This window comes from Schistocerca serialis, chromosome 3 (genome assembly GCF_023864345.2).
Source record: "Schistocerca serialis cubense isolate TAMUIC-IGC-003099 chromosome 3, iqSchSeri2.2, whole genome shotgun sequence".
NCBI classification, from domain to species: domain Eukaryota; kingdom Metazoa; phylum Arthropoda; class Insecta; order Orthoptera; family Acrididae; genus Schistocerca; species Schistocerca serialis.
The window spans coordinates 616,794,409-616,821,279 of NC_064640.1; the positions used below are offsets into that span (position 1 = coordinate 616,794,409).

Sequence of the window (26,871 nt, forward strand, 5' to 3'; positions counted from 1 at the left end):
TGTAAACATAACTTACTTATTACACTGCCAATCATCTGCACTGAAAAGCCCACGGCTCTTCTCTGCAGCAGCTTTACCAATTTCATGGCCTAACTTCTTCTTTTTCAAGCTTTCCACTTTTTCTGCAATGAGATTAACAACAGCAAAAAACCATTAGTAACATAAGATTAAAAGTCTGCATTAAAAAAAAATTCTGAATACAGAGATTCAGTGACTTGCAAAATGATAACACTGGTGAGAAGAAAAAAAGACAAAAGAAATATATGAGGACAGGACATTAGATCTAGCACACTCAGTGCAGCAGTCTTCAGCACCCCTGTTTAATATATTTATGTATATATGTAACTGGCAATATTTGATTGAAATATATTAGCAGGTTATTTGAGAATGTGTGGCAATGCAACTTAAGGGGAGGCATGAACGCCCACTTCTCCACCACAGACTTGCACAGAGGGCTACACTGCCCTCAATCCCCATAATGCTTCCAGAGCCTGCTCACCTGCTGTTTTAAATTGGTGCCATTTTGAAGTACTCTCTTGAGAAAGCTAGTAGTGAGGCAAGAATGATGTCATAAATGATTACATTAAATCTTTTATAAAGAAATTAAATTACCACGTCATTGTGAACTTGGGATTAACGAAGAAGTGACTCCCTTAATTACATTTTTATGAAATAATGGAACTACTGTTAAAGCCTGAGATTTTGAAACAGACATATATGGGTCATTATTGATGGAATTAGATCTATCTGTTAACAGTATTACAATTAAAATATTTGTACCATTGTCAGCAGTTTTTTTTGTATTGCGGTTAGGGCGCCTAACAGAAATGTTACAAAATCCACTAATTACAAATTACATTGGAAAGTTCATGCGGAATGCATAAAAGGTTATTTAAATTTATTATTATCATTATTATTAAATTTATATTTAAAATAATATATACATTAGAAAAATAATAAAAACATGTGTAAATGTCATCATGAATGCTCACACACATCCTCTCACAGTTAAAAAAAATTTTGACCACCTCGCTAAGAGAAATCCCCTCAAAATTGAAGATAGAAGCTCCAGTGTCAACCTTGTTGCCCCGTGAGTCTCGACACACACAATGTATGAAATGGATCCCATGCTTCTCCAACAGCTCATGTAGTTCATCATCAGTATGTCTTGTAGAAAAATTATACATTGTACCACGTTTCGACTCTTATCGGGCATTACGGTAATGGGTACATCATTCAGTTATTTGCAAAGTATCGCCTGGCACTGGGTAGGATTCGCCATTTTAATTATGATTGAACCACTTCATAATTTACTGAAGGAAGTGATTTCTCAAAATATGTTCAAAGAACACGGGCTTAATAGAGAGGAAGGACCCTTCATATGCACAAGTGCAAACCAGCAATTGGAGAGTAAGTTTCTGCAAGCCACTTTGTTTCAATTTCTTCCCATAGCATGGTCAATGAGGTAAAGTTCCTATGGTCATAATGACCTGCACTGAAGACTTCTGGTCTGCCTAAAGAGAGAACCAGAGCCACACAGGCACCAGGTGATAGCTTAGGCCTTTCACATTGACAGACATCTGCCATGATGCTGACTACCCCAAATGATGGCTCTCCCCTTGGGCACCACTCTGCCAGAACAAGGGTCACTTGGCTTGATGACCATGGCCCAGAGGACCCGGACAGGCACCTACTTCTTGCATCCACAAGGAAGTAACAGCCTGGCATCAATAGTGCATTCCCTGCACAGTCAGACGGCTACCACTCTATAGGTACCTCACGACCTCCTCATGGACTGGCTGCTACAGTCAGAATAAGATTACAGCAAATGAAAGGAAGAATAGCTGCAATAGCTTGGGAACCCATGCCCACCAGAGTCCAGAAGCCTTAAGATGAACTCTCAGTTCAATATGGTGTGGCCCATTCATGACCAGAACGGTACAACTGTTTCCTTCAGAGAGGCTTGGTAAGAAGTATCACATGCCTTTATTGAGGTTGTAGCAGCCCATAATTCCTTATACTACATATTCAAAATCTGGTGCTTCAGTTGTGATTTCCCAGTATGCCCAGTTGGTTTGGTGTCCAAATGAATGTCATGCTGGTTCCCGCACTGTAGGTTCAAATAAAATGTCTTGTATGTTAAGAGAACAAAACGTTTCAGAGATAGCACTAATTTATTTTTTGTGGGCATCACTACAAATCACAAAGGTCTTGGCTGAGGGAGATCTTATTTAATGCAAGGTTAGACATATGGCTACCAACCCTGTCATATATACATAAAGCATGCACTCTGAGAACACTGCTTGTGAACCTCTCCTGGGCTGTGTACACAAAAATAACTAACCTAGTCACGAATTCTGGATCCGTCTGTGTGGGCGAATCCATATTTAGGTTGGCTGGTTGATTGGTTGGTTGGATTAAAAGAGGGGCAAAGGGACCAAATTATGAGTTCGTCAGTCCCTTATTCCGAATAAAAGAATGCCACAAGTGTGAAAATAAAACAAACGACTGGCAACTCAAAATGCAATGAAAGGAAAAATCACAAGAACGATGAAGGGCAACAAACATATAAATGGACAAAAGAGGACAAGAAAAACAACAGAAACCCAAGAAACGGGACGAAGAGATTAAAACAACAAAGCAGATTACCATGGCTGGCTGACTATGAGAATAAAACAAGGAGAAGCCAGCCATTCTGCAACACATTAACACGTCCACCCTAGAAGCACTACGGTGGAGGACACAGAGGGACAAAGGACATCCGCTAAAACTTAGATCAAATGATAAAACACACTCTCATGAATAAAACTTAAACTAAATCAGCCGATGAGGCTTTGTCAGATAAAATTAGCAGCAACAAGTAGGGTAACCCAAGATTTCGTCGCAGGGCTGTCAAGTGGGGCAGTGCACCAGAATATGGGCCACTGTCACCGGGCGCCACACCGACACTCAAGCGGGCCTTCATGACACAAGAGGTAACTGTGGGTCACTCAGGCATGGCCAATGCGGAGCCAGCAGAGGACAACTGATTCCCTGCGAGAGGCCCACATGAAAGACTTCCTCACATTCATAGTCTCCTTAACAACACGCAGTTTGTTGTGTATACTGTTATGCCATTCCATCTCCTAATGCCAAAAAACCATACAGTGTAACTCAGAACACAGGTGAGGTTCAGAAATGCCCATCTCCAGAAGCGGTTTCCGCATAGCCTGTTTGGCGAGCCCGTCGGCAAGTTCGTTGCCTGGGATTCCAATGTGACATGGAGTGCAGACAAACACCAATGAACGATGGGACCGTTCCACAGCATAGATGGACTCCTGAATGGACACCACCACAGGATGGCGAGGGTAGCACTGGTCGATAGCTTGTAGGCTGCTCAAGGAGTTAGTACACAGGAGAAATGACTCACCTGGGCATAAATGGACGGGCTCAAGAGCACGAGATATGGCTGCCAGCTCTGCAATGAAAACACTGCAACCATATGGCAAGGAGAGGTGTTCTATATGTCCTCCATGAACATCGGCAAAGTCAATGTGACCATCAGCCATCGATCCATTGGTGTAAACCACTTCATGGCCCTTGTACATGTCACCAAGAGGAAGTGCCAGGGGAGAATCGCAGGGTTAACTGAGTGCTTAGGGTCATGTGAAAGGTCCAGGCGAAGCCGTGGGTTAGGTGTATACCATGGAAGTGTTCATGAATGAACCTCAAGTATAGGTGGTAAAGGCAAGGACTCCAGTTTGGAGAGAAGGGATCGCACACGAACTGCAATTGTAAGCTCTGACGTGGGCCGCCGATGCGGGAGATGAATCACCATGGACGGGAAAAGGACATTGTAATTCAGATGCGCAAAAGAACTATGAATGTGTACAACATATCTGGAGAGCAATTGCGCATGCCTGACCTGCAATGGAGGGACTCCGGCCTCCACCAGTACACATCACCGGACTCATCCTAAAAGCTCCTGCTGCTAGGCGAACGCCACAGTGGTGCACTGGGGCTGAGGGTGGCACTGAACCATAAACCAGACACCCATAGTCAAGGCGGGATTGAACAAGGGCTCTGTAGAGCTGCAGCAGCGTAGAGCTATCTGCACCCCAGTAGGTGTTGCTCAGGCAGCAGAGGGCATTGAGGTGCTGCCAGCACTTCCGCTTAAGCTGACAGAGATGAGGAAGCCAAGTCAATTGGGTGTCAAAAACCAGTCCTAAGAATCGATATGTCTTCACTACAGTGAGTGGACCGTCATTAAGGCAAAGTTCTGGTTCCGGATGAATGGTACGACGCCGACAGAAGTGCCTAACACACAACTTTGCAGCCGAAAATTGGAAACCATGGGCTAGAGCCCACGACTGCGCCTTGTGGATGGCTCCCTGTAGGTGCCGCTCAGCAACACCAGTACTGGTGAAGCAGTACGAAATGCAGAAGTTGTCTGCATACAGAGATGGTAAGGCGGCCCTACAGCGGCTGCTAGACCATTAATGCCCACTAAAAATAGAGACACACTCCATACAGAGCCCTGCGGGACCCAATTCTCCTGGGTATGTAGCAAAATATGGGAGGCAGCAACTTTGACATGAAAAGTATGAAGCGACAGGAAATTCTGGATAAAAAATCGAGAGCGGGCCTTGGGGACCCCACTTGTATAAAGGATATGATGTCGCCAGGTGCTGTCATACACTTTTCGTAAGTAAAAAAAGACAGCAACCAGGTGTTGGCATCTGGAAAAGGCTGTTCGGATGGCAGACTTGAGGGACACTAGATTATCAGTGGTAAAGCGATCCTGTCAGAAACCACCCTGACATGGAGCCAGTACGCCACATGACTCCAGGACCCAACCCAAATGCTGACACACCATACGTTCCAACAGCTCACAAAGAACGTTGGCGAGGCTTATGGGCCGATAGCTATCCACATCAAGTGGGTTTTTACTGGGTTTAAGCACCGGAATGATGGTGCTGTGCCGCCATAGTGATGGAAAGATGCCTTCACACAAGATCTGGTTGAAGATGATGAGGAGATGTCGCTTGTAGACAGATGAGAGATGTTTAATCATCTGACCATGGATCCGATCTGGCCCAGGAGCTGTGTTGGGGCAATGTGAAAGGGCAATGAGGAGCTCCCACTCTGTAAATGGGCCATTATAGGGTTCACTGTGGCCCGAACGAGAGGACTTTCCTCTCTATCCTCTGTTTGAGGGTGCGAAAGGCTGGGGGGTAGTTCCCCAATGAAGAGGCTCAAGCATAGTGCTCAGTAGTCACGTTTGCATCGGTAGACAACACGCCATTGATATTAATGCCAGGGACACCTGTTGAGGTCTGATACCCAAGACGACGTCAGATCTTCATCCAGACTTGGGAAGGTGACGTATGGCAACCAATCGTCGAGACATATCTCTCCCAGCATTCCTGCTTCCGTTGTTTGATAAGTTGGCGAACGCGGGTACGGAGCTGTTTAAAGGCTATGAGGTGCTCCAGGGAAGGGTGCCGCTTACACTGCTGTAGAGCTCGCCGATGCTCCTTAATTGCCTCAGTGACTTCCGGCGACCAACAAGGGACCGCCTTCGCTGGGGGCACCCCAAAGAGCGAGGGACCACATTTATGATTGTTGCAGTCACCTGCTCAACCATCACATCGATGCTACCACGTGTGGAAGAATCAACGGTGACCGCAGAGGTGAAAATTTCCCAGTATGCCTTGTTGAGAGCCCATCTGGGCAAGCATCTGTGGGCCTGAAGCCGAGGCAGTGACAGGAAGATGGGGAAATGGTTACTACCACACAGGTTGTCACGTCCTCTCCAGGGGATAGACGGGTGAAGTCCTGGGCTGCAAATGGATAAATCAATGGCCAAGTAGCTACCAGGAGCCACACTGAAATGTGTGGCGGCCCCAGTATTTAAGAGGCAGAGGTCAAACTGAGACAGTAAAGTTTCGACATCTCTGCCTCGGCCAGTAACCACGGTGCCACCCTACAAGGGGTTATGGGCGTTAAAATCTCCCGAAAATAGGAAAGGTTTAGGGAGTTGGTCAATCAGTGCAGCTAATACCTTCAGGGGTACTGCACCACCTGGAGGAAGATATAAATTGCAGACAGTTATTTCCTGTGTCGTCCTTATTCTGACAGCCACAGCTTCAAGAGGGGTTTGAAGGGCCACAATTGCACTACAGACTGAGTTTAGGACATAAACGCAAACTTCACTTGACACTCGATTATAGTTGCTGGAGTTCCTGTAATATCCCTAATAGCCACGGAGGGCAGCGGTCCACATTGCCAGGAACCAGGTTTCTTGGAGGGCAATGCAGAAAGCAGGTGTAAGGCTTAACAGCTGCCACAGCTCAGCCATGCGGTGGAAAAAACCGCTGCAATTCCACTGGAGGATGACATCGTGAGACGGCGAAGGCATGGAACATTCAATGAGGCAGACTACGCCTCAGGGCCACCGACTTATTGCCTGAGCAGTCTATATTCATTGTGTCTGAGGGTCTACATCTACATCTACATCCATACTCTGCAAGCCACCTGACGGTGTGTGGCGGAGGGTACCTTCAGTACCTCTACCGGTTCTCCCTTCTATTCCAGTCTCGTATTGTTCGTGGAAAGAAGGATTGTCGGTATGCCTCTGTGTGGGCTCTAATCTCTCTGATTCTATCCTCATGGTCTCTTCGCAAGATATACGTAGGAGGGAGCAATATACTGCTTGACTCCTTGGTGAAGGTATGTTCTCGAAACTTCAACAGAAGCCCGTACAGAGCTACTGAGCGCCTCTCCTGCAGAGTATTCCACTGGAATTTATCTATCATCTCCATAATGCTTTCGCGATTACTAAATGATCCTGTAATGAAGCACGCTGCTCTCCGTTGGATCTTCTCTATCTCTTCTATCAACCCTATCTGATATGGATCCCACACTGCTGAGCAGTATTCAAGCAGTGGGCGAACAAGCGTACTGTAACCTAATTCCTTTGTTTTCGGATTGCATTTCCTTAGGATTCTTCCAATGAATCTCAGTCTGCCATCTGCTTTACCGATGATCAACTTTATATGATCATTCCATTTTAAATCACTCCTAATGCCTACTCCCAGATAATTTATGGAATTAACTGCTTCCAGTTGCCGATCTGCTATATTGTAGCTAAATGATAAGGGATCTTTCTTTCTATGTATTCACAGCACATTACACTTGTCTACACTGAGATTCAATTGCCATTCCCTGCACCATGCATCAATTCGCTGCAGATCCTCCTGCATTTCAGTACAATTTTCCATTGTTACAACCTCTCGATATACCACAGCATCATCCGCAAAAAGCCTCAGTGAACTTGCGATGTCATCCACAAGGTCATTTATGCACATTGTGAATAGCAACGGTCCTATGACACTCCCCTACAGCACATCTGAAATCACTCTTCCTTCGGAAGACTTCTCTCCATTGAGAATGACATGCTGCGTTCTGTTATCTAGAAACTCTTCAATCCAATCACACAATTGGTCTGATAGTCCATATGCTGTTACTTTGTTCATTAAACGACTGGGTAACTGTATCGAACGCCTTGCGGAAGTCAAGAAACACGGCATCTACCTGGGAACCCGTGTCTATGGCCCTCTGAGTCTCATGGACGAACAGCATGAGCTGGGTTTCACACAATCGTCTTTTTCGAAACCCATGCTGATTCCTACAGAGTAGATTTCTAGTCTCCAGAAAAGTCATTATACTCAAACATAATACATGTTCCAAAATTCTACAACTGATAGACGTTAGAGATATAGGTCTATAGTTCTACACATCTGTTCGACGTCCCTTCTTGAAAACGAGGATGACCTGTGCCCTTTTCCAATCCTTTGGAACGCTACGCTCTTCTAGAGACCTATGGTACACCACTGCATGAAGAGGGGGGGGGGGGGCAAGTTCCTTCACGTACTCTGTGTAAAATCAAACTGGTATCCCATCAGGTCCAGCGGCCTTTCCTCTTTTGAGTGATTTTAATTGTTTTTCTATCCCTCTGTTATCTATTTCGATATCTACCATTTTGACATCTGTGCGATAATCTAGAGAAGGAACTGCAGTGCAGTCTTCCTCTGTGAAACAGTTTTGGAAAAAGGCATTTAGTACTTCGGCCTTTAGTTTGTCATCCTCTGTTTCAGTACTATTTTGGTCACAGAGTGTCTGGACATTTTGTTTTGATCCACCCACCGCTTTGAAATAAGACCAAAATTTCTTAGGATTTTCTGCCAAGTCAGTATATAGAACTTTACTTTTGAATTCATTGAACGCCTCTCGCATGGCCCTCCTCACACTACCTTTTGCTTCGAGTAATTTTTGTTTGTCTGCAAGGCTTTTGCTATGTTTATGTTTATTGTGAAGTTCCCTTTGCTTCCGTAGCAGCTTTCTAATGCGGTTGTTGTACCACAGTGGCTCTTTTCCATCTCTTACGATCTTGCTTGGCACATACTCATCTAACACATTTTGTACGATGGTTTTGAACTTTGTCCACTGATCCTCAACACTACCTGTACTTGAGACAAATCTTTTGCGTTGGGCCATCAGGTACTCTGAAATCTTCCTACCTTTTTTAATATTTCTATTTAGGGCTGAAATCATCGATGCAGTAACCGCTTTATGATCGCTGATTCCCTGTTCTGCCTTAACCGTTTCAAATTGTTCTGGTCTGTTAGTCACCAGAAGGTCTAATATGTTATCGACACGAGTCGGTTCTCTGTTTAACTGCTCAAGGTAGTTTTCAGATAATTCACTTGAGAAAATTTCACTGGATTCTTTGTCCCTGCCACCCGTTATGAACGTTTGAGTCTCGCAGTCTATACCCGGCAAATTAAAATCTCCATGCAGAACTATAACATGGTGGGGAAATCTACTCGAAATATTTTCCAAATTATCCTTCAGGGGGCCTATAGAGACATCCAATTACCATGCCTGAGCCTACTTTAACCGTGACCTTCACCCAAATTATTTCACATTTCGGATCTCCGTCAATTTCCTTCGATACTATTGCACTTTTTATCGCTATAAACAAGCCTCCCCCTTCACTGTCCAACCTGTCTCTCTGGTATACATTCCAATCTGAGATTAGAATTTCATTACTGTTTACATCTGGTTTCAGGTTCAGCCAACTTTCTCTCCCTAGTACTATGTGGGCATTGTGACCGTTTGTTAATGAGAGCAGTTCTGGGACCTTTCTATAGACGCTCCTGCAGTTTACTATTACCACATTAATATTGTTATTCCCTGTTGCATCTTGCCTACTCCTACCTTGCCGCGTCTCAGGAGGCGTCTTGTCGGGCCTAGGGAGGGAATTCTCTAACCTAAAAAACCCACATGTGCACGCCACACGTACTCCACTACCCTTGTAGCCACTTCCTGCGTGTAGTGCACGCCTGACCTATTCAGGGGGACCCTACATTTCTCCACCCGATAGCGGAGGTCGAGAAATTTGCACCCCAGATCTCCGCAGAGTCGTCTGAGCCTCTGGTTTAAGCCTTCTACTCGGCTCCAAACCAGAGGACCGCGATCGGTTCTGGGAACGATACTACAAATAGTTAGCTCAGATTCCACCCCACGAGCAAGGCTTTCCGCCTTCACCAACTCCGCCAACCGCCTGTATGAACTGAGAATTACCTCTGAACCCAGACGGCAAGAGTCATTGGTACCAACATGAGCAACTATTTGCAGTTGGGTGCACCCAGTGCTCTCTATCGCCACCGGCAGGGCCTCCTCCACATCTCGGATGAGACCCCCCGGCAAGCAGACAGAGTGAACACTGGTCTTCTACCCTGACCTTTCTGCTATTTCCCTAAGGGGCTCCATCACCCGCCTAATGTTGGAGCTCCCAATCACTAATAAACCCCTCCCCCCGTGTGCCTGTTCGGACCTTGCTGAAGGAGCGGCCACATGTCCACTCACAGGCAGAGCGGGCGATGCCACATGGCCAGCCTCCACATTGACCCTCCGCCTCGTGCGCCGCGAACGCCGCTGAACCCACCACTCCCCTTGGGGAGAGGGTGGCCCAACTGCGCCCGGTACCCATGAAGATGTCTCGACAGCAGAGACAGTGGGTGAAGCATGTAACACCTTGGGTGTACCATGCGACACACCAGACTCCCCACTGCTGCTACACTCCGAGGCAGCAGCCTGAAGACGGCTGACCGCTGCCACCAACACGTTCAGCTGTTCGCGAACAGTGGCCAGCTGCTCCTGCGTCCGTACAAAGCAGTCGCACATCCTATCCATCCTAAGAAATCAATTTACTGTAGAGAGTTAATCAACTTTTAACTAGACTGCTAATTCACTAAAGGCGGCTGATAGTTGACTAAACTGTGGTTACTAGACACTTCTTGTAGAAAACAATGAAAATAACACTACCTGTCTCTGGACTGTATTCAAAACACACACGAAATCTGTGGAACAATATTACTAGCACTCGACAATTAAAGCTTCCTAAAAGCAAAAACACACAGAAGAAGAAGTAACAAGTAAGAAAAATACAGTGAATACTTAAATTAACGAAGCTCGCTGCACAGCAGACGTGACACAGACGGCAATTACGACGACACTGACACTGAGATCTAGGTCCTCAGTGGACACTAGCATCTCCACCTCACCCCCAGACACAGAGCTTTTAGATAGCAGTGGTGTGGGTGCCACTGCAATTTCCTTGGTCTTAGAGGTCTTTGTTTTGGACTTTTCTCGCTGCTCATTGGTTTTCTCTCACTGGGAGGGCTTCACTGATTCAGTCTCCGGGACTGAGGATGATCAAAATGGTTCAAATGGCTCTGAGCACTATGGGACTTAACATCTATGGTCATCAGTCCCCTAGAACTTACAACTACTTAAACCTAACTAACCTAAGGACAACACACAACACCCAGTCATCACGAGGCACAGAAAATCCCTGACCCCGCCGGGAATCGAACCCGGGAACCCGGGCGTGGGAAGCGAGAACGCTACCGCACGACCACGAGCTGGGGACCTGAGGATGATCATGAAGCCCTATGACCAGCTGCTTTTGGGCACTTCAGCCACTGGTGGGCATCATCTTTCCCACTAGCAGATGCCTGGGAAGGAAGTGACCCAAGGCATCCCTTCCTGGTGAGAGAAGCCAAAGATGATTTACACCTCTCCGGCTGGGAGGTGGGGACTGGTGTGTCCCCAATGGGGAGGGGGGGGGGGGCAGCGCTCCCGAGGTATGTGGTGCGGGAGCAACTGGGGGGTGGGGGGGAATTTGACCCCCACCATCAAGGGGACAGGTGTAGCCTTCTGGTTTTGAGAGCCAACTGGAATTCGCAGAGCTGATGGGGCTACAACTGTTCATATAGCAGCAGCGTATGAGGAGGTCATAGCCACAGGATGTAGGCACTCATATTCTCTCTCAGCCTCAGTGTATTTAGTCAGTCCAGGGTCTTGATTTCCATGATTTTCCTCTCTTTCTGTAAAATTCTGCAGTCTGGCAAGCAAGGTGAATGATGCTCTCCGCAGTTGACACAGGTGGGAGGCAGGGCACATGGAGTATTGGGATGTGACGGAGGTCCACAAACTCGACACGCAACGCTGGAAGTACAGCAGGAAGACATATGGCTGAACATCCAGCACTTAAAGCACCGCATCGAGGGAGGGATATACAGCTTGACATCGCAGCAGTAGACCATTACCTTGACCTTCTCAGGTAAGTTGTCACCTTCGAAGGCCAAGATGAAGGCACCGGTGGCAACCTGATCATCCCTCAGACCCCGATGGACACGCCACTCGAAATGAACACCTCATCGCTCTAAACTGGTGTGCAGCTCATCATCAGACTGCAAAAGAAGGTCCCTGTGGAATATAACATCCTACAGCATATTTAAGCTCTTATGTGGCGTGATGGTAACGGAAACATCTCCCAAGTTGTTACAAGCGAGTAAAGCCCATGACTGGGCATAGGAAGCTGCTTTTATGAAGACTGACCCAGAGCGCATTTTGGACGAGCTCTCCACCTCCCCAAACTTGTCCTCTAAATGCTCTACAAAACTGTGGCTTCATTGAAACAAAGGAGTCCCCCATTAGTTCTTGTACATATGAGGTACCAGGGTGAATAAGGTTCGCTGCCATCCTTCCATCCTTAACCTGGCAATCCTCTCATGGTGTCGCCAAGGAGAGGAACGATTTAGGGTCATACTACCTTGCATTGTACTGAGACTTAGAACGCTTAGAGATTGCTGGTGTTTGATCAAGAGCAAGTGATGACGTGGTACGCTTCATCGCGTGTCATCCGCCCTGATGCCACCCACTCCAACCAGGGGGCCTCCCCACGGCCGCCACCCAGCTGCAGCAAAGTCCACCTGGCTCAAATGGCTCTGAGCACTATGGGACTCAACTGCTGTGGTCATCAGTCCCCTAGAACTTAGAACTACTTAAACCTAACTAACCTAAGGACATCACACACATCCATGCCCGAGGCAGGATTCGAACCTGCAACCGTAGCAGTCGCACGGTTCCGGACTGCGCGCCTAGAACCGCGAGACCACCGCGGCCGGCAAAGTCCACCTGGCAGGATGGCCATTGCCGGGAGTCCCAATGCCCCAGGGTGACATGCATTTATTCCTTGGCATATGTGGGGAGTTAATGGCACAGGCATCAGCAGAGCGATCCCTGTGTTGTCAGGGGCTACAGCCAACATGGTACATGGTGGCCCCACCGCAACGTGCTGGTTATCAGGTGCAAACAAGCCCATGGTCATCATCGTCACAGAAAGCGACACTGGCATAGTGCATGTTGGAAAATGCAACCAGGAGGGTGTCCTCATCCAAGAGATGGAGAATGAGTGGGACTTCAATGCGACAACGAAAAAGCGAACTACAGATCTCAAGGCATGATGGACACAATGCACCATGTAAGGCGCTGGGCTCGCTCTTCGGAAAATTTTGAAGAATAGAGGTCAAATCCTACAGGGCACCATTACATAAAGGCCGAAACATGAGACACTCCTTTTAGACACCTCTTACAACAGGCAGGAATACCTCAGGCCTATTCTTACCCCTGGACCCGCAGGGGTCCCATATTTAGGGTACTCATGGAGTGCTGAATGGCACATAGTACATTCCAATCATATCGCAATTGTTCTAGGCTGGTTTGTAAACAGTCTGAACTGTTGGTTGTGAAACAAGAGTGGAGTAACATGAGTGGTTCACAATCTGCAAGTATAATCTGTTACGAGTTGCTGGTTTCTTACCCCGATACCCATTTCCATCAGGAGACACACACACACACACACACACACACACACACACACACACACACACACACACGAGTGTACGCTTGTGCACGTGTAATAAATGCTGTGTCAAATTGCAGATAAGATGTTGCTAAGAAATCTGATGCTATTAAATTTCATCATAGAATCTGCATTTGAGAGGTAACACTGTTAACTTAGTGTCAAACAAAATGTCTAAAAATCTAACATTTTCAATCCCTTGAAGTAACTAGTTACCTAGTAAATCTCTGGATGAGACTGCACAGTCTGAAGTCAGCAAAAAGGTCATGAGGCAAGTTTTCATAGGACAAAAGGGGTAACCCTGATCCACAGCCCAGTTTTGTGTTTTCTACATGGCTCCATGAAGCTGTTACTGTGGTGTGCAATGATGTGGAACTATAGTGCAGATCAAAGTCCTCCAGATACAGGAATGGTAAAACTATGGGCATCATGGAGGCCACTACACCATTAATTGCAATGGTGTAGACAGTAACACTGAAAACTGAATCCTGAAGGACTCCATTCTCCTATATAAACTAATTGCTGATGACTGAACCTGCCAGCCCAGAACAGTCAATGGGATACTAAGTCATGTACAAAAATCTGTGATCAAACATGAAAACCCCTGTTTGTTGAAGTTTTAGGATTGCAGCTGGATGACGTTGACTTCTTGCCACGATATTTCTGTTGACAACCATTCTGCCATCTTCAGGTGAGTGTACTGCACTGGAGGCTGCTTCTTTACATTCGTATTTTTATACCAAAAATTGGCATGGAGATACACGGGCAAGAGCAGCTGATACATGAGTGACCTCTGTCAAGTTCAGAGCCCCCTTCAAATATTGCTCCACCTAGGGTGCAGAGGTGCTTGCATAATGGTGACACTCCATATGTGGTCATTGTCTGAACGTGGGCTCGTGGAGTTAAAATCCAGACGCCAATTTAATAAAATTGTCATAGACGTGTCATTAGTCATAAAATGTTTTCTTTCTGAAGAAATTAAAGAAGTCACTGTGTCCTGTGCCTTATCCAATCGAAACCCACCGTCACAATTAATAAGATCTTCTGCGAAATGAATTTCCACCAATTTCTTAATCATTGAATCCTAAAAGGATCTCACTGAGGCCAAGAATTCTGTGGCAGAATAATCCAAAGAATGTCCCACGAAGATACAGTGTTCAGCTATGGTTTTCTCACTGGGCTGTGAAAACGAGTGTGGTGATGATATTTAACACAACTTCCTTTTACTGTGTTTACTGTCTGACCAATGTAGGCTTTGCCACGCTGGCAAGGTATTCCATAGATTCTGGTCCTCTGCAACCCTAGATTGCCCTTTACTGAACTGAGAAGAGCACGTTTTTGTGGGTGGCCAGAGGCTTACTTTGACATGTTTCCTTAGGATTCTGCCTAATTTTGACGAAATATTGCTGACATATGGGAGGAACACCCTGGATGTCAACCACTGCTTCTCTTTTTGGCTCTTGTCAGTGATGACATTTCTTCCTCCTTAAAGTTGTGATGATTTGATGTGGAGAATATCCATTACCTTTGAACACAGATTGTAGGTGTTCCAGCTCCTTTACAATGCTATCTATTAGACGCAACATACGTCCAGTGTACTGAAGTTCAAAGGATGCCCATAGTTTGTGATGGGTTGTGACAGCTAAACATCTGCAAATAAAGATCTGTATGTGTGGGTTTACAGTACATGGAATGCCCCAATGATCCATCCAATTTCCAACTGACCAAGGCATCCAGAAAAGACAGACAACTGCCCTTCTAAACTTCCATCATAAATTGGATACACTCTTGGATTGAACTCAGATGCTGCAAACAGCGTGACGGTTCATCTTCACCGTGGGGCTAATGAAGTTTTTGTGTATGTAAATACTATTTCAAAAACTTTATTGACATAATAGAATACAAAAAGAAATAGTCATATGGTAAACAAAACTTACACAGACCATAGACAAAATTTAAAGGGAAAACAAGAACAATGAAATGTAGCACCATTCTTGTAAGCTGTATATACTTTGTAAACATATAGCATTGTAGTAAAGAACTGTCAAAATATCTGACAAAACATATTTTTACATTTTAACTACAAAAGGTATTATAATTAGGAAGCTCCAACACAAAAAGAAATTACTATAGATGCAATATGTTCGTCACTTCCTACTAGATATAAGTAACAATGCAAATGTTATTTTCGCAGGTCACTTGATAATGGCAATAATCCATAACAGGCTTGTCGTAAAATATTTAAAAAACATATTACTTTACTGCAGCTAGTCTTGGAGTATTCATTTTCATTAAGTCTTACAAATCCAATTCATATTCACAACTCAGGTGACTTTATTAATAGACTGAAGTCACTCTGACTCAATCAGATTTATTAGTAAGCTTTGAGTCTATCTCACTCTTCGCTATGGTCCATCTCATCAATTCATTGTCACCCATCAGCAGTAAGTTCAAAACCGATACAACAGTGCTACTTCATCAAGCACATTCCTCAATCTACTTTTTATTCAACACTGAATATTTTGAGTAAACTGATGGTGGTGCCATGGGTCATCCTCTACCTTTCTGGTAGTAAAGTTTTCTTTTATTGAAGACTCTGAGAAGAGGGCACTTGATTTGGCAGAATTAAACCGAAAGTTTTCTACTGCTATGCAGATGATACTTTTGCAGTGTGGCCCCACAGTAAAGAAAAACTGTCACGCTTTTTGCAGCAATTTAATTCAATTCTCGAGAATATCCAATTTACAACTGAAGTGGAGAAGGTTGGCTGGCTTTGTTTCTAGATGTTTTGCTAAGTCAGAAAGTTGATTGATCATTGGGACATTCCATTTACTGTAAGCCCACACATACACTCCTGTATTTGTAGGCGTCTAGCTGCCACCATCCATCACAAGCTACAGGTGTCCTTCGAACTTTGGTGCGCCTGACACATGGTGTGTCTAACAAAGACAGCCTTGCAAAGGAGTTGAAACACTTACACTGTGTTCACAAATAATGGATGTCCTCCACATTGGATCAGCACAGCTCTGAAGAGCAAGAAATGTGACCTCCGATGAGAGCAAGACGAGGAGTGGTTCAAATCCACGGTGTTCCTTCCATATGTCATCAATATTTCATCAAAATTAGGTGAATCCTAAGGAAACATAAAGCAATCTTCTGGCCACCTACAAAGACTTGTTCTCTTCTCAGCTCAGTGAAAGATGATATGGGATTGCGGAGGGCTGGAAACTACAGAATATCTTCACAGCACGGCAAAGTCTACATTGTTCAGAGAACACACATAGTATGTGAAAGGTGCATTGAACATTAATGCCACACTCGCCTTTCGTAGCCCTGTAAGTCAGCCATAGTCAAGCATGTATCTCCACAGGAAATTCTATAGATTATTCTGCCACAGAAATCCTGGCCTCAGCAAGATCCTTTAAGGATTCAATTATTACAATCTCAATCTGATTATGTCTATTTTGTCGCTCTCTGCTTGATAAAATTAAATAGGTTTTTCTAATATTGCAGCAAGCAAAATAAGCGAGACTTTTATTGCAAAAATGGTCATTTTTATGTACTTTGTTTACACAAATAACATGACATAATATAAGTCACAAAGTGCCAATATCAAATGCCTATTACGTTTACAACATACAATAGAATCAAGCAACTGCTAGCCGAGGACTGTACAACTGGTCTTTAATAGTGCAGCGCTCTGGCAAAAATTTGTCAAAATTTCATTTTCTTGGATACACCAAGAAGATATTATGCAATATTTCTTACTTGTCATTCCTGTTAGTCATTTATTTCCACTCTGCTAGACTGAATCTATGGATTTTGTTAATAATTATAACAATGCTGATCTTTCACACACCCAGTCAACCACATAAGCAAACAGTACTGACATTCACTCATTCGGGTTTATTCGGCTCAGCTCGTATAGCCCTATCTCCTCTTTGTCTGCAGGAAAGCTTTTTATTTGTAGATGAGATGGCTATTCCCCTGGCAGAAACATCACATACACTATGCATGCATTCAAAAATCAACTTATAACTCATTCAGAAAACAACTTAGAATGTGTTCAAAAACCAACAAGAATGTATTACAAAATCATATGAATAATCAATAGACCAATGTGCACTGAATACAGCAGGTCATCAGCAGTGCATTTGTGAAACAAGTACTTTTTTTTCCTTCAAGAATATGAATTTAGAACCCCTGAAATTCCCACCTGGGGCAGATACCCAGTCTGCAATGATTGAGGAATCAGTATATTTCTGTGCACGGGGAATGGGCTCATTGATCATACATAGTGTTCCCAGCACTCCAGATTATTCTTGTTTATTAAAAATTGTACCCTTACTCAATGTACCTTAAACGCAATTAAATGTTCCACAGAAGGAGTGCATTTGTGTCATCAAAGCACCCGCCAATGCTCTCCAATAGCTGCAGGTATTTCTTTTTGCCCATCGGGGCACAGGTTTCTCGAGTGGTGGGAGGGCACAATGAATAGAGGATTCTTGCTTCCACAGCATGTACAGTATAATTTTGTCAATAGCATCCTTTATCACTCTTTCGATTTCCTTCTGTTGACTGGTTTCAGATATTGCTTTCGAGGTGTAAGCTTGCCAGTTGGCTTTTCTAAATGATTAGCACGGTCAAATTCTGCTGATCAATAGTTTGGGAAGATAAAGACGTGTATCCAACAGCAAGTTGACTTCTTGAAGTCAGTTGTAGAAGCTATTTCTACTAGTCCTTTTATGTGGAAACATCCCCAGAAAGTGTACTTTTGCAAGTTTCATCAACTTCCATTAGCAGTTTCTGCAGGTTCATGGAAACAGTTTCTTGCATCTTGTGTTTAACAGCAGTGTGGTGTCAAGAAGCGAGAAATACATGCAGACCAGTGAAAGAACACAACTTTTTCTCAGGAAAGTTGAGTGCTTTCCTATATTGTGGGATGTAAATGGCTAAGTACTATGGGACTTAACATCTGAGGTCATCAGTCCCCTAGACTGAGAACTACTCAAACCTAACTAACCTAAGGACACCACACACATCCATGCCCGAGGCAGGATTCAAACCTGCGACCGTAGCAGCAGTGCAGTTCTCGACTGAAGTGCCTAGAACTGCTCGGCCAAAGCAGCCAGCTGTGGGATGTGCATATAGATTTGAAGAATAGGGTTAAAGGTACGCTGCACTATAAAATATTGTAGCAGAATTATTTTGATACAACAGATAACGCAAAATGTAAAAAAAAAAGTTCACAATTTGCAGGCTCTGTATGGGCAATAAATTAATCAAGTGTTTCCTGTAATCTTAAATATGTATGCCGCAGTATCCTTTCCTTTACAGGATCAATTTTTGCCCAAGCAACTTGCACAAGCGAATTTGTGCAAGTTTTTATACTAATGTAAATATCTCTGCAAGTTCTTGTGGAAGGTACTTGCTAATGGACACACACTGATAAGAAAATGGTCAGTGTGGCAATGGATGTCCCACCAGATTGGGGGAGCTGTTCAGGCTACAGATTGTAATATCTATGGTGAAATACGATCAACATGTGTGATGAAGTGTGAATTCTGTCGGCTCAACTCTGGCTCAGAAATTAATAGCTCTGTTGACTGACCCTTACTGGATGTGGTTTTTGTTGCCAACACATTGTTGCGGGTATTTCAGTCCCCCAGTGGCAAGAAAGGCGGAGACATTAGTTCTACTAGGTCTGCCAGCTTGTGATATGGTATGTTTCTATCTGGGAGAAGTAGATATTAGATATTGTTCCCCTTAATGGACAAATGGACTTGCACTGCCACAGCTTCCAATCCATAGGTTAGTGGCACTTGCTCACTGATGGTGTCCGACTGTATCAGTATTTAGGGACCTCCAGATGTCGTCTTGCTGTTAGTGTGAATATAACAATAGATGTTGTAGTTATCATCACTTGGGAATTTGATTTCTGAATACCATATCTCGTGTACTGTCATACAGACAGCAGGGTAAGTAGCCATCTGTTAACAGAATTCGGCCAGCTGGAGAGTCTCTTGATGGTACATCAGATTTGGTTTTGTGAATACAGTGAAGGGGAAGGTAGTACAAGTTACGTTAATAGTGGCTTGTGTACAATCTGAGGATGAAGTTCTTCTTCAGTTTTCATAGGTCAACATCAGGGACGATTGAGCTGGATTGGCTGGTACTGCCAAATTTAGTTTGATTTTCAATTTTTCCTTCCTGTCACTGCGAGACTTCTGCTTCTGTGAGCACTTTCCTGTCACGACTTCTGGGATGGAAGATGATTATTTCTTTCTATTACTTGCAGTCTGTGGCTCTTTCAGCCACTGGTTGTTAGTCTGGTGATATATTTCATTCTGAAAGGGGGAGAGGGTGACTTGGCATGTGATGCTTGAGGAAAATTAGGTGTGTGTGGTTCCACTAATGATGTCATTGCCACCCATGCTATGAGTTTGAGGTCAAGGGAGGTCGCGTCCTCTCATTCAGTTAGACAACATTCTTTGATGTGCAACTAGAGCAAGGAGTTAAAGCTTTGAGATTTGGTACTCTGTCGTACTAGGTGCAGATTTTGTCACTATGTCTGCAAAATTTGATGTCATACCGATAAGGTGGGGCCATTCAAATGTTTCCCCTGAATTTCAATACAATATTCGATTCAGTGTTTTATATTCTAGGATCATCAAATTATTCTAGACATGAAATGGAATGGAATGTGAAACTGATAAAGCAAAAAAAGAAAAATCCGACAATACGGATAAAATTTGAGTTTCCAATAACTGGCAAATAGGCTATAAAATTTCCTAACATACTGCCAATGTCAATTTTGTCTGATTACATATTTTAAATGTACGATAAGTTTTTAAGACTTTTTCCCTTGTAATGAAAGTACCTTCTTCTTCTATAATGTCATTGATCACCCCTCATATTGCATTTCTTCTAAGCTATTAAAACAAATGAATTTTGCAGAAGAACTTTACACACTTACAAGAAAATAAAATCAACAAAGACTAAAGAACACTGCAGAAGGCACAAACCATATGAGTCATAAAAAATGAGCACAAGAAATGACACAAAATGGCTGCTATGCACTTGGGAGAAAACTAGCAGTTTGAGGAAAATTCTCAAACTAATTTCCTCACTGATGCCAACCGTGTGTGTATGGCTTTTTAGCCACTGCTTAAATAGTGTACTGTTTGTCAGAAACCGAAGAAGCCTGATGTACACTTTGTAATGGGACTGTCTCCTGCATAATATGATGACCATTTCCAATTTCAGCTACTGCTACTTTCTGTGCTGTCAGGTGTACAGCTCGGATGCTCATTTTTATGAGCACACACATGATGAATTCTCACTGCTGCTCGAACAGACCAAATACTCACTCAGTGTTCGAAACTTTGATGCAACAAGCTCAGACACGTCTTGTACAAAATTTACATTAAAAAATATCTTAATATTGTAAAACAGTGAACTACTGTAGTGTTTCTTACGCAGAGATAGATTTTCAATCCACAAAACCAATTCTCCATAAGAACACTATTTTCAAATTTGTGTGTACACTTACCCTTATCGCACCGATTACAGGTGTCCCGCCTCGCAAAGTTAATATTGCCACACCTGAAAAATTCAGACAGAATATAATACACACTTAACAGAAATTCAGAAGAGTAAGACTCTAATGCTTGTACCAATGATAAAGAAAGTACATAAATAGCTGTAAACTACTTCAGGTGGACTACAGCTAAGTGTGTAATAGGTCACTGAAGTCGGGGAGCATCATATAACATTTTGTAGATGCCAGACCACACTGATGTATCCATCTATCAATTTGGATGAACCCTAACTAAAACACAGACATCACTTTTCACAATTTCAGCAATGTCTCCCAGTAAACTGAATCTTCTCATTCCTTGCAAGAGAACATTAAATAGCATTCACAGCATAGGCCAGATAAAGAGAAATATTCAATACGAGTCATGAGCTTTGACCAGTGACAGGAAATGTGACAAATGCCTTAAACAACATAGCAACTGTAATGCGATATCAGTGGTGCCCTTTTTTTTCACTCCTTTCTGTATAATAATTACAGAAAGGTAATTTGAGTGCCGACTGGCTTTCTTCCTTGTGTTTACAGTCAGACTGACATTTCTTGTTAGTTGAAATTTCACACCTTGGAACTGATTTCTTCCAATAAGAGCTCTCAATGTCTTACACAAATTGCCCACTGTTGCCAATGTGCTATATCACATCAATGAACTCGTAGCTTAGTGTTTGAATCATGCATAGTAGCTGATACATTCAGTAGCCAGCAGTCTGTATGACTATCATTAATGTCAGTGTACAAGAGCAGGACTACATACTTGCTGTTTGCCGAAGCCATAACCGATGAGATGGACTGCTGATAGTCATAGCAGCAATACTGCAATGGCGCATGGAAGATCTCACCCAACAAGTGTTTTTAATTAGACCATGGCATGTGAATACCACAGGGTCACAAGTTTACAGGGGTCAGGAAAAATTACATAAAGGAGTATATATACAGGGATGGAAGCATTTGAAGTTTTAAACAGATGAACAATGTATTATGTGAGACACACATTTAATCACATACTTCGAAACTAACTTGTTTCTGAGCCAAAAATATTACATGTGACTGACTGACAACAAAATATGGCAATTCACCAGAGTGTGAAAACAATATTGATTGTAAAAGTGGTAGAATTAAAACTGTTTTGAATTAAGAACTCTCTAGAATTTTCTAATTCATTTTAGGACTAAGAATATAGAATCTTCAACTTAACTGATTATTTGAAATAACTGTCATTCTCAAAAGACTTTCATTTCATTGTTATTAGGTCTTAAATGTATTACCAACATAGATGCTATTAAAGACTGGGCATTGCCTCAAAGTACAAGCAAGCATGAGTAATCACTCATGATTACTTAAATAATGAATTACTGAGCAGTGCATAGCACGTAATGGTGAATGACGTGTGTGTTGTGCTTTGTTTCCAAGTTGTTTTTAGGTATCTTAATGTGTCATTTGACATTAACTGAATGTGTGAGGCTGTCACTGGACAAGTTTGCACCAGTTTGATAGTGAGTTACTTTGATTTTGCCTATTGTGGGAGATGGATTCATGCACAAGTTTTGTAATATTAGTGCTGTATGTTTCTTATGGTCAGAAATTTAATAGTGTTTTCCTTTTTTGATGGTAAAGATAGAAAAGATAAATCTAAGAATACGTTATTGCATGTTACAATTCGCGCAGATATGGTATGTATGAATAGTTCTTTACGTATATCAAAATAGTGGATGATGCAAGATTCCCAAGTGTTTTTCTTGTTACAGTTTGGTAATTTTGTTACACTGTGGTTTATCGACATTGATTTACCATTGTTTGTCAGGTTATGTTTTTGATATTAGTTATGCGAATGAGTTTTGGCTTGTTGTACTGTTGACTCCATTTTAGATGGATAGGGCAGATGAAGGTTTGGATAATGGGTCTGACAAGTTGTATGTATTGGTTTTTGGTACTGTGGCCTTCGTGTTAGCTGCCATAGAGGTCAAGGGAAATTTGCAATATCAGATTTTGGAGTTCTGTGAGAGTTCTTGGTATGAAGGGCTGCACATGAGTTGTATGGGTCAAGACAAAATTTGCAGTACCGGGTTGTAAACTGTATGTGCATTCCTTCGATCAAGAGCAGAGTTTCAGCTAGATATATCAAGCAAAATGTACGATACCAATGGTTTCGTTTTGCATTTTTAGGTTCTGCTGAAAGTTGAGAATATAGTGTTGTCAATTTTTGGTTACTATTTGTTTTGGAATGGTGTCATCATTCTTAATGTAGTAATATTCCATCTGTCTTCCCCCCCCCCCCCCCCCTTCTCAAAACTTCTACTTCCTTCAGTAGGCCTGTTTGTTTCATTTCACTGTGAAGGTTAAATATTTCAGTGTTCTATGTTTATTCACAAGTGTAATGAGTCATGCTGTGCTCGCCATACTATATATGCCTTTAATAGGAGTGTCAGTCATCTGGGATTACGGAAGTGTCCGATTCCACCTGTCCGCTTTGACGCATGACGTCGTCAATATGGCGGAAATGGCTATTCTAAGACTCCCCAATATGGCGCCTATGATGTCACTACACACACACGGCAACAAACACAACAATACACATAAATAAGACAATAACATCTTCCTCCTAAAATACAATCAAAATAACAGGACAAATGTGGGAAATGGTTTCTTTTTGGGAGGGGACAATATATATATATATATATATATATATATATATAAAAAACGCAATCCCAAAGCACACAAAAAGGCAAACACAAAAATAATTACAATATCTATAGGAATCGAACACTTCCCTTGACCTATATAGGTCAACCGCAGCTGACGATACCAAAACACCAATGCCTACAGCAAAAACTACGGAAATTGGAATCAGACACTGCTGATGATACCAAAACACCAGTACCTACATATAAAACTACATAAAATGGAATCGGTCATTTCCCTTGACCTTTATAGGTCAACCACAACTACTGATATGAAAAAAACCAACACCTACAACTTCGAAAAACAAAACCAAAACCACAACACCTCAAAAATTCAAAAGTCAAACATCCCTACGGAAATTAAAAGACATCCAATACACACAACATTACAACAAACAGTCCCAAAAAAACAATTACTTATCACCAAAAGATACAAGATGATATCTACAAACACAACCAACTCAAACTCCGCAATGACGACGTCATACACAACACCCTTACGTCACGGGTCAAAGCAGATGGGTGGAATTGGATGCTTTCGACAGCCATTTTGCTACCACTAACTTGACATCATCTGCAAGCGCTTTAGACTGAGATTTAAATCGTGCTCTTCCTAGACACTAAATGTTCTAAAACACAGAAGCACATATCCCTGGGTTAACATCTACAGTACTATAAGCTCTTACCTCATTGAGAATCCATAAAACACTAATTTTCTATCAGTAATAAGCCTGCACTAATTTGGAATGCAGATTTTAATACTACAATTGGTGCATTTTGAAGACTGACAAGAAATCCAGTGCTGCACCACTAGTATGGTTACATATAAACTAAAATGAACAGGATATATGAGAATTTTTATGTAAAAAAAAAAAAAAAAAAAAAAAAAAAAAATCAATGTCACAAGAAATCAAGTTAGTATGTGTTAGCCCTCGCTTTTGTGGAAAACTACTTATACACTCTACAGGGCAATGGATAAAGTGTTCTGAGTATTATCCAGGTGGATCCTTACTCATGATAATTATGGGTTTGTGGGGCACTCAACTGCACGGTCATCAGCGCCCTTACAACAGCCCAATTTTTCAAAGTCCAAGTTTTACACAATCCCATCTAGCCACTGCCACAAATGATGATGATGAAATGATGTGGACAACACAAACACCCAGTCCCCAGGCAGAGAAGATCCCTAACCTGGCTGGGAATAGAACCCGGGAGCCCGTGATCCAGAGGTAGCAGCGCTAGCCACTAGACCACAAGCTGCGGATGGATCCTCCGTGGGCAAGCAGATCATCATCTTCGGCTATAGCCTGCTACAGTCACCTCCAGGGAATTAGAGAGAAATTTTTGACAGTAATATCAGTTGCGAAAATTCATGATCACTGAGTGAGGAAAAAAATGACAGAAGTAAGCAACCATATCATTTAAAACAACCATCATAGTATTCAGTGGTGGTAATTCAGGACTACTTAGAAAAGCTAAATCTGGACGATGATACATAAACTAATTCCACTCTGTCAAATGCAGAAATAGGAGGAAAAGACCGTGGTTCACCAGTATTTATGTTTGATGCAGTTAGTTATCCACTACAGAGGTCATCAGTTACTTTTGCACATACATACATAGTTAAGTGTGTGTAGAGCATAAATTTTTTAGTTACATATGTTTCTAAAGACAAAGACAAAAGAGAAGTTTGATCCGTGTATGAGGAAGCCGTATTATTCTGTACAGCATACTTTAAGAATTATACTATTCCAACTAGTCAGACTTAATCATCTTAAAATACAGATGTTCGTATTTAGAACATATCTTACATTTCGTATGACGATATAGATCAAGTGTTTTGCATCTGAAAATTCCGTTACAGCACAGTGTAGTTACTGAAACAACCCAAATATAAAACAACACAACGTTTGAGTAAAATCGGAATTTAAATTAACTAATGAATCTACACAATACCGGTCTCCAGCTCACAACAGAGTAGACGTTGTAGAGATTTGAGTACCATTGGAAATACGTATTTAATACGATTTCAACGTTTGTACGCTCACAAATATTCGTATGTGATGAAACTTAAATTTCAGTATGAGTATTCTCATTGAAGATCCATGATAAAGTATAGTACTGCAAAGAATAAGCTTACACACATTTCAAAGAAAGAACATTAGGCTAAATCTCAGACCCTCGAGTTGTTAATGGATCTGTATAGGGTAAACACTAATAGGCGGAAACTACTGTCCATTGGTGTGTCTTTTACGGATGGATGAACAGATCTCTGCGATTTCTCTTCGAAGGTCACGCAATGCAACACCAAATGACGATTATCGGGTATTTCCTAGGTTAGTTTATCCTGCGCTGCGATTTGGAATTTAATCCAGGCACTGATCGGTGCCGAGGTAAACAATCACTATAGAATAAACTGGATAGAGGGGGGGGGGGGGGGGCGGCACTTGTTTTACCCGCGTCAAAATTAAATGACGAGAGTTCTGCTTCTAAATCGATGGCGGTAAATAGTTTGAAATACCAACAAATGAACCATGAATATTAACGATGACAAAAGGCAGAGGGAATAGTTAATACGCTACCTCAGTGTTATTTGTTTTACTTACTGAGGGTCACTGCATATCCAATCACCTTCGCTCATTTTAAATCGACTGTTACCCGATGCCGTGTCCATACTTTGTCTCAAATCGTTACGACGGAATAGAAATTTTTAAGATTTTAATTTGTGTTGCTAAATTTAGTCGTATATCAAAGAAATCCCCACTCTTCTCTTCCCAAACAATCACCACAAAATTCCATTCCGTGCCCCTTCCACCCACAATTAATGAAACAACGATTAAATCTGGCAACACTGGTTTCATAGATATATTTTTTGGCCCACAGCTGAAATTGCTGTCACAGTACCTTTTTATGATAGTATGTTTTTTGCGTTCGGTGGTTCCGATAATTGTATTGTCCTCAATGCATTTTATGTTTTATATGTAAGAATTACGGAGTAAAATTTAAGCTTACTTTTTATTGCAACATCAAATCAGCAGCTTCAATGCAACGACATTTTCATTTTTCTTCAAGTTTAGTGAAAACTCAGCATTCGTCTAATGGTTTATCACCCGTTTGGCACAGTAAATGTGACGACAACCTTTCTTTTTCCCAAACGAGGTAGGATTAAATTCTCTTTAACATAAGGAAAGCTAATATCGGGGGCAACTCCGATGCTGTGTTATTGTTCAGATTTAAAGTTATAAATATGCGATCGGCAGTAGAGCTCGGTGCAAACATTCATAAATATATTAAATGAGATGTTAATAATTGATTACCACTTTAGCTATTAAAATATTCTTCTA

General features: G+C 42.5%; 1 protein-coding gene across 3 annotated transcripts in view; it reads right to left on the reverse strand.

Moving 5' to 3' along the window:
• The window catches only part of LOC126470500 (zinc finger Ran-binding domain-containing protein 2), a 76,433-nt gene extending 50,065 nt beyond the window's left edge, over positions 1–26,368 (reverse strand). For all 3 annotated transcript variants that reach the window (XM_050098384.1, XM_050098383.1, XM_050098382.1), the window contains exons 1-3: positions 26,134–26,368; positions 20,808–20,860; positions 17–122 (exon numbers count right to left, since the gene is read on the reverse strand). In XM_050098384.1, coding sequence (XP_049954341.1) covers positions 17–122; positions 20,808–20,860; positions 26,134–26,201 — 227 coding nt within the window. In that variant the 5' untranslated portion in view covers positions 26,202–26,368. The remainder of the gene's footprint in view (positions 1–16; positions 123–20,807; positions 20,861–26,133) is intronic.
• Between the last annotated feature and the right edge of the window lie 503 nt (positions 26,369–26,871).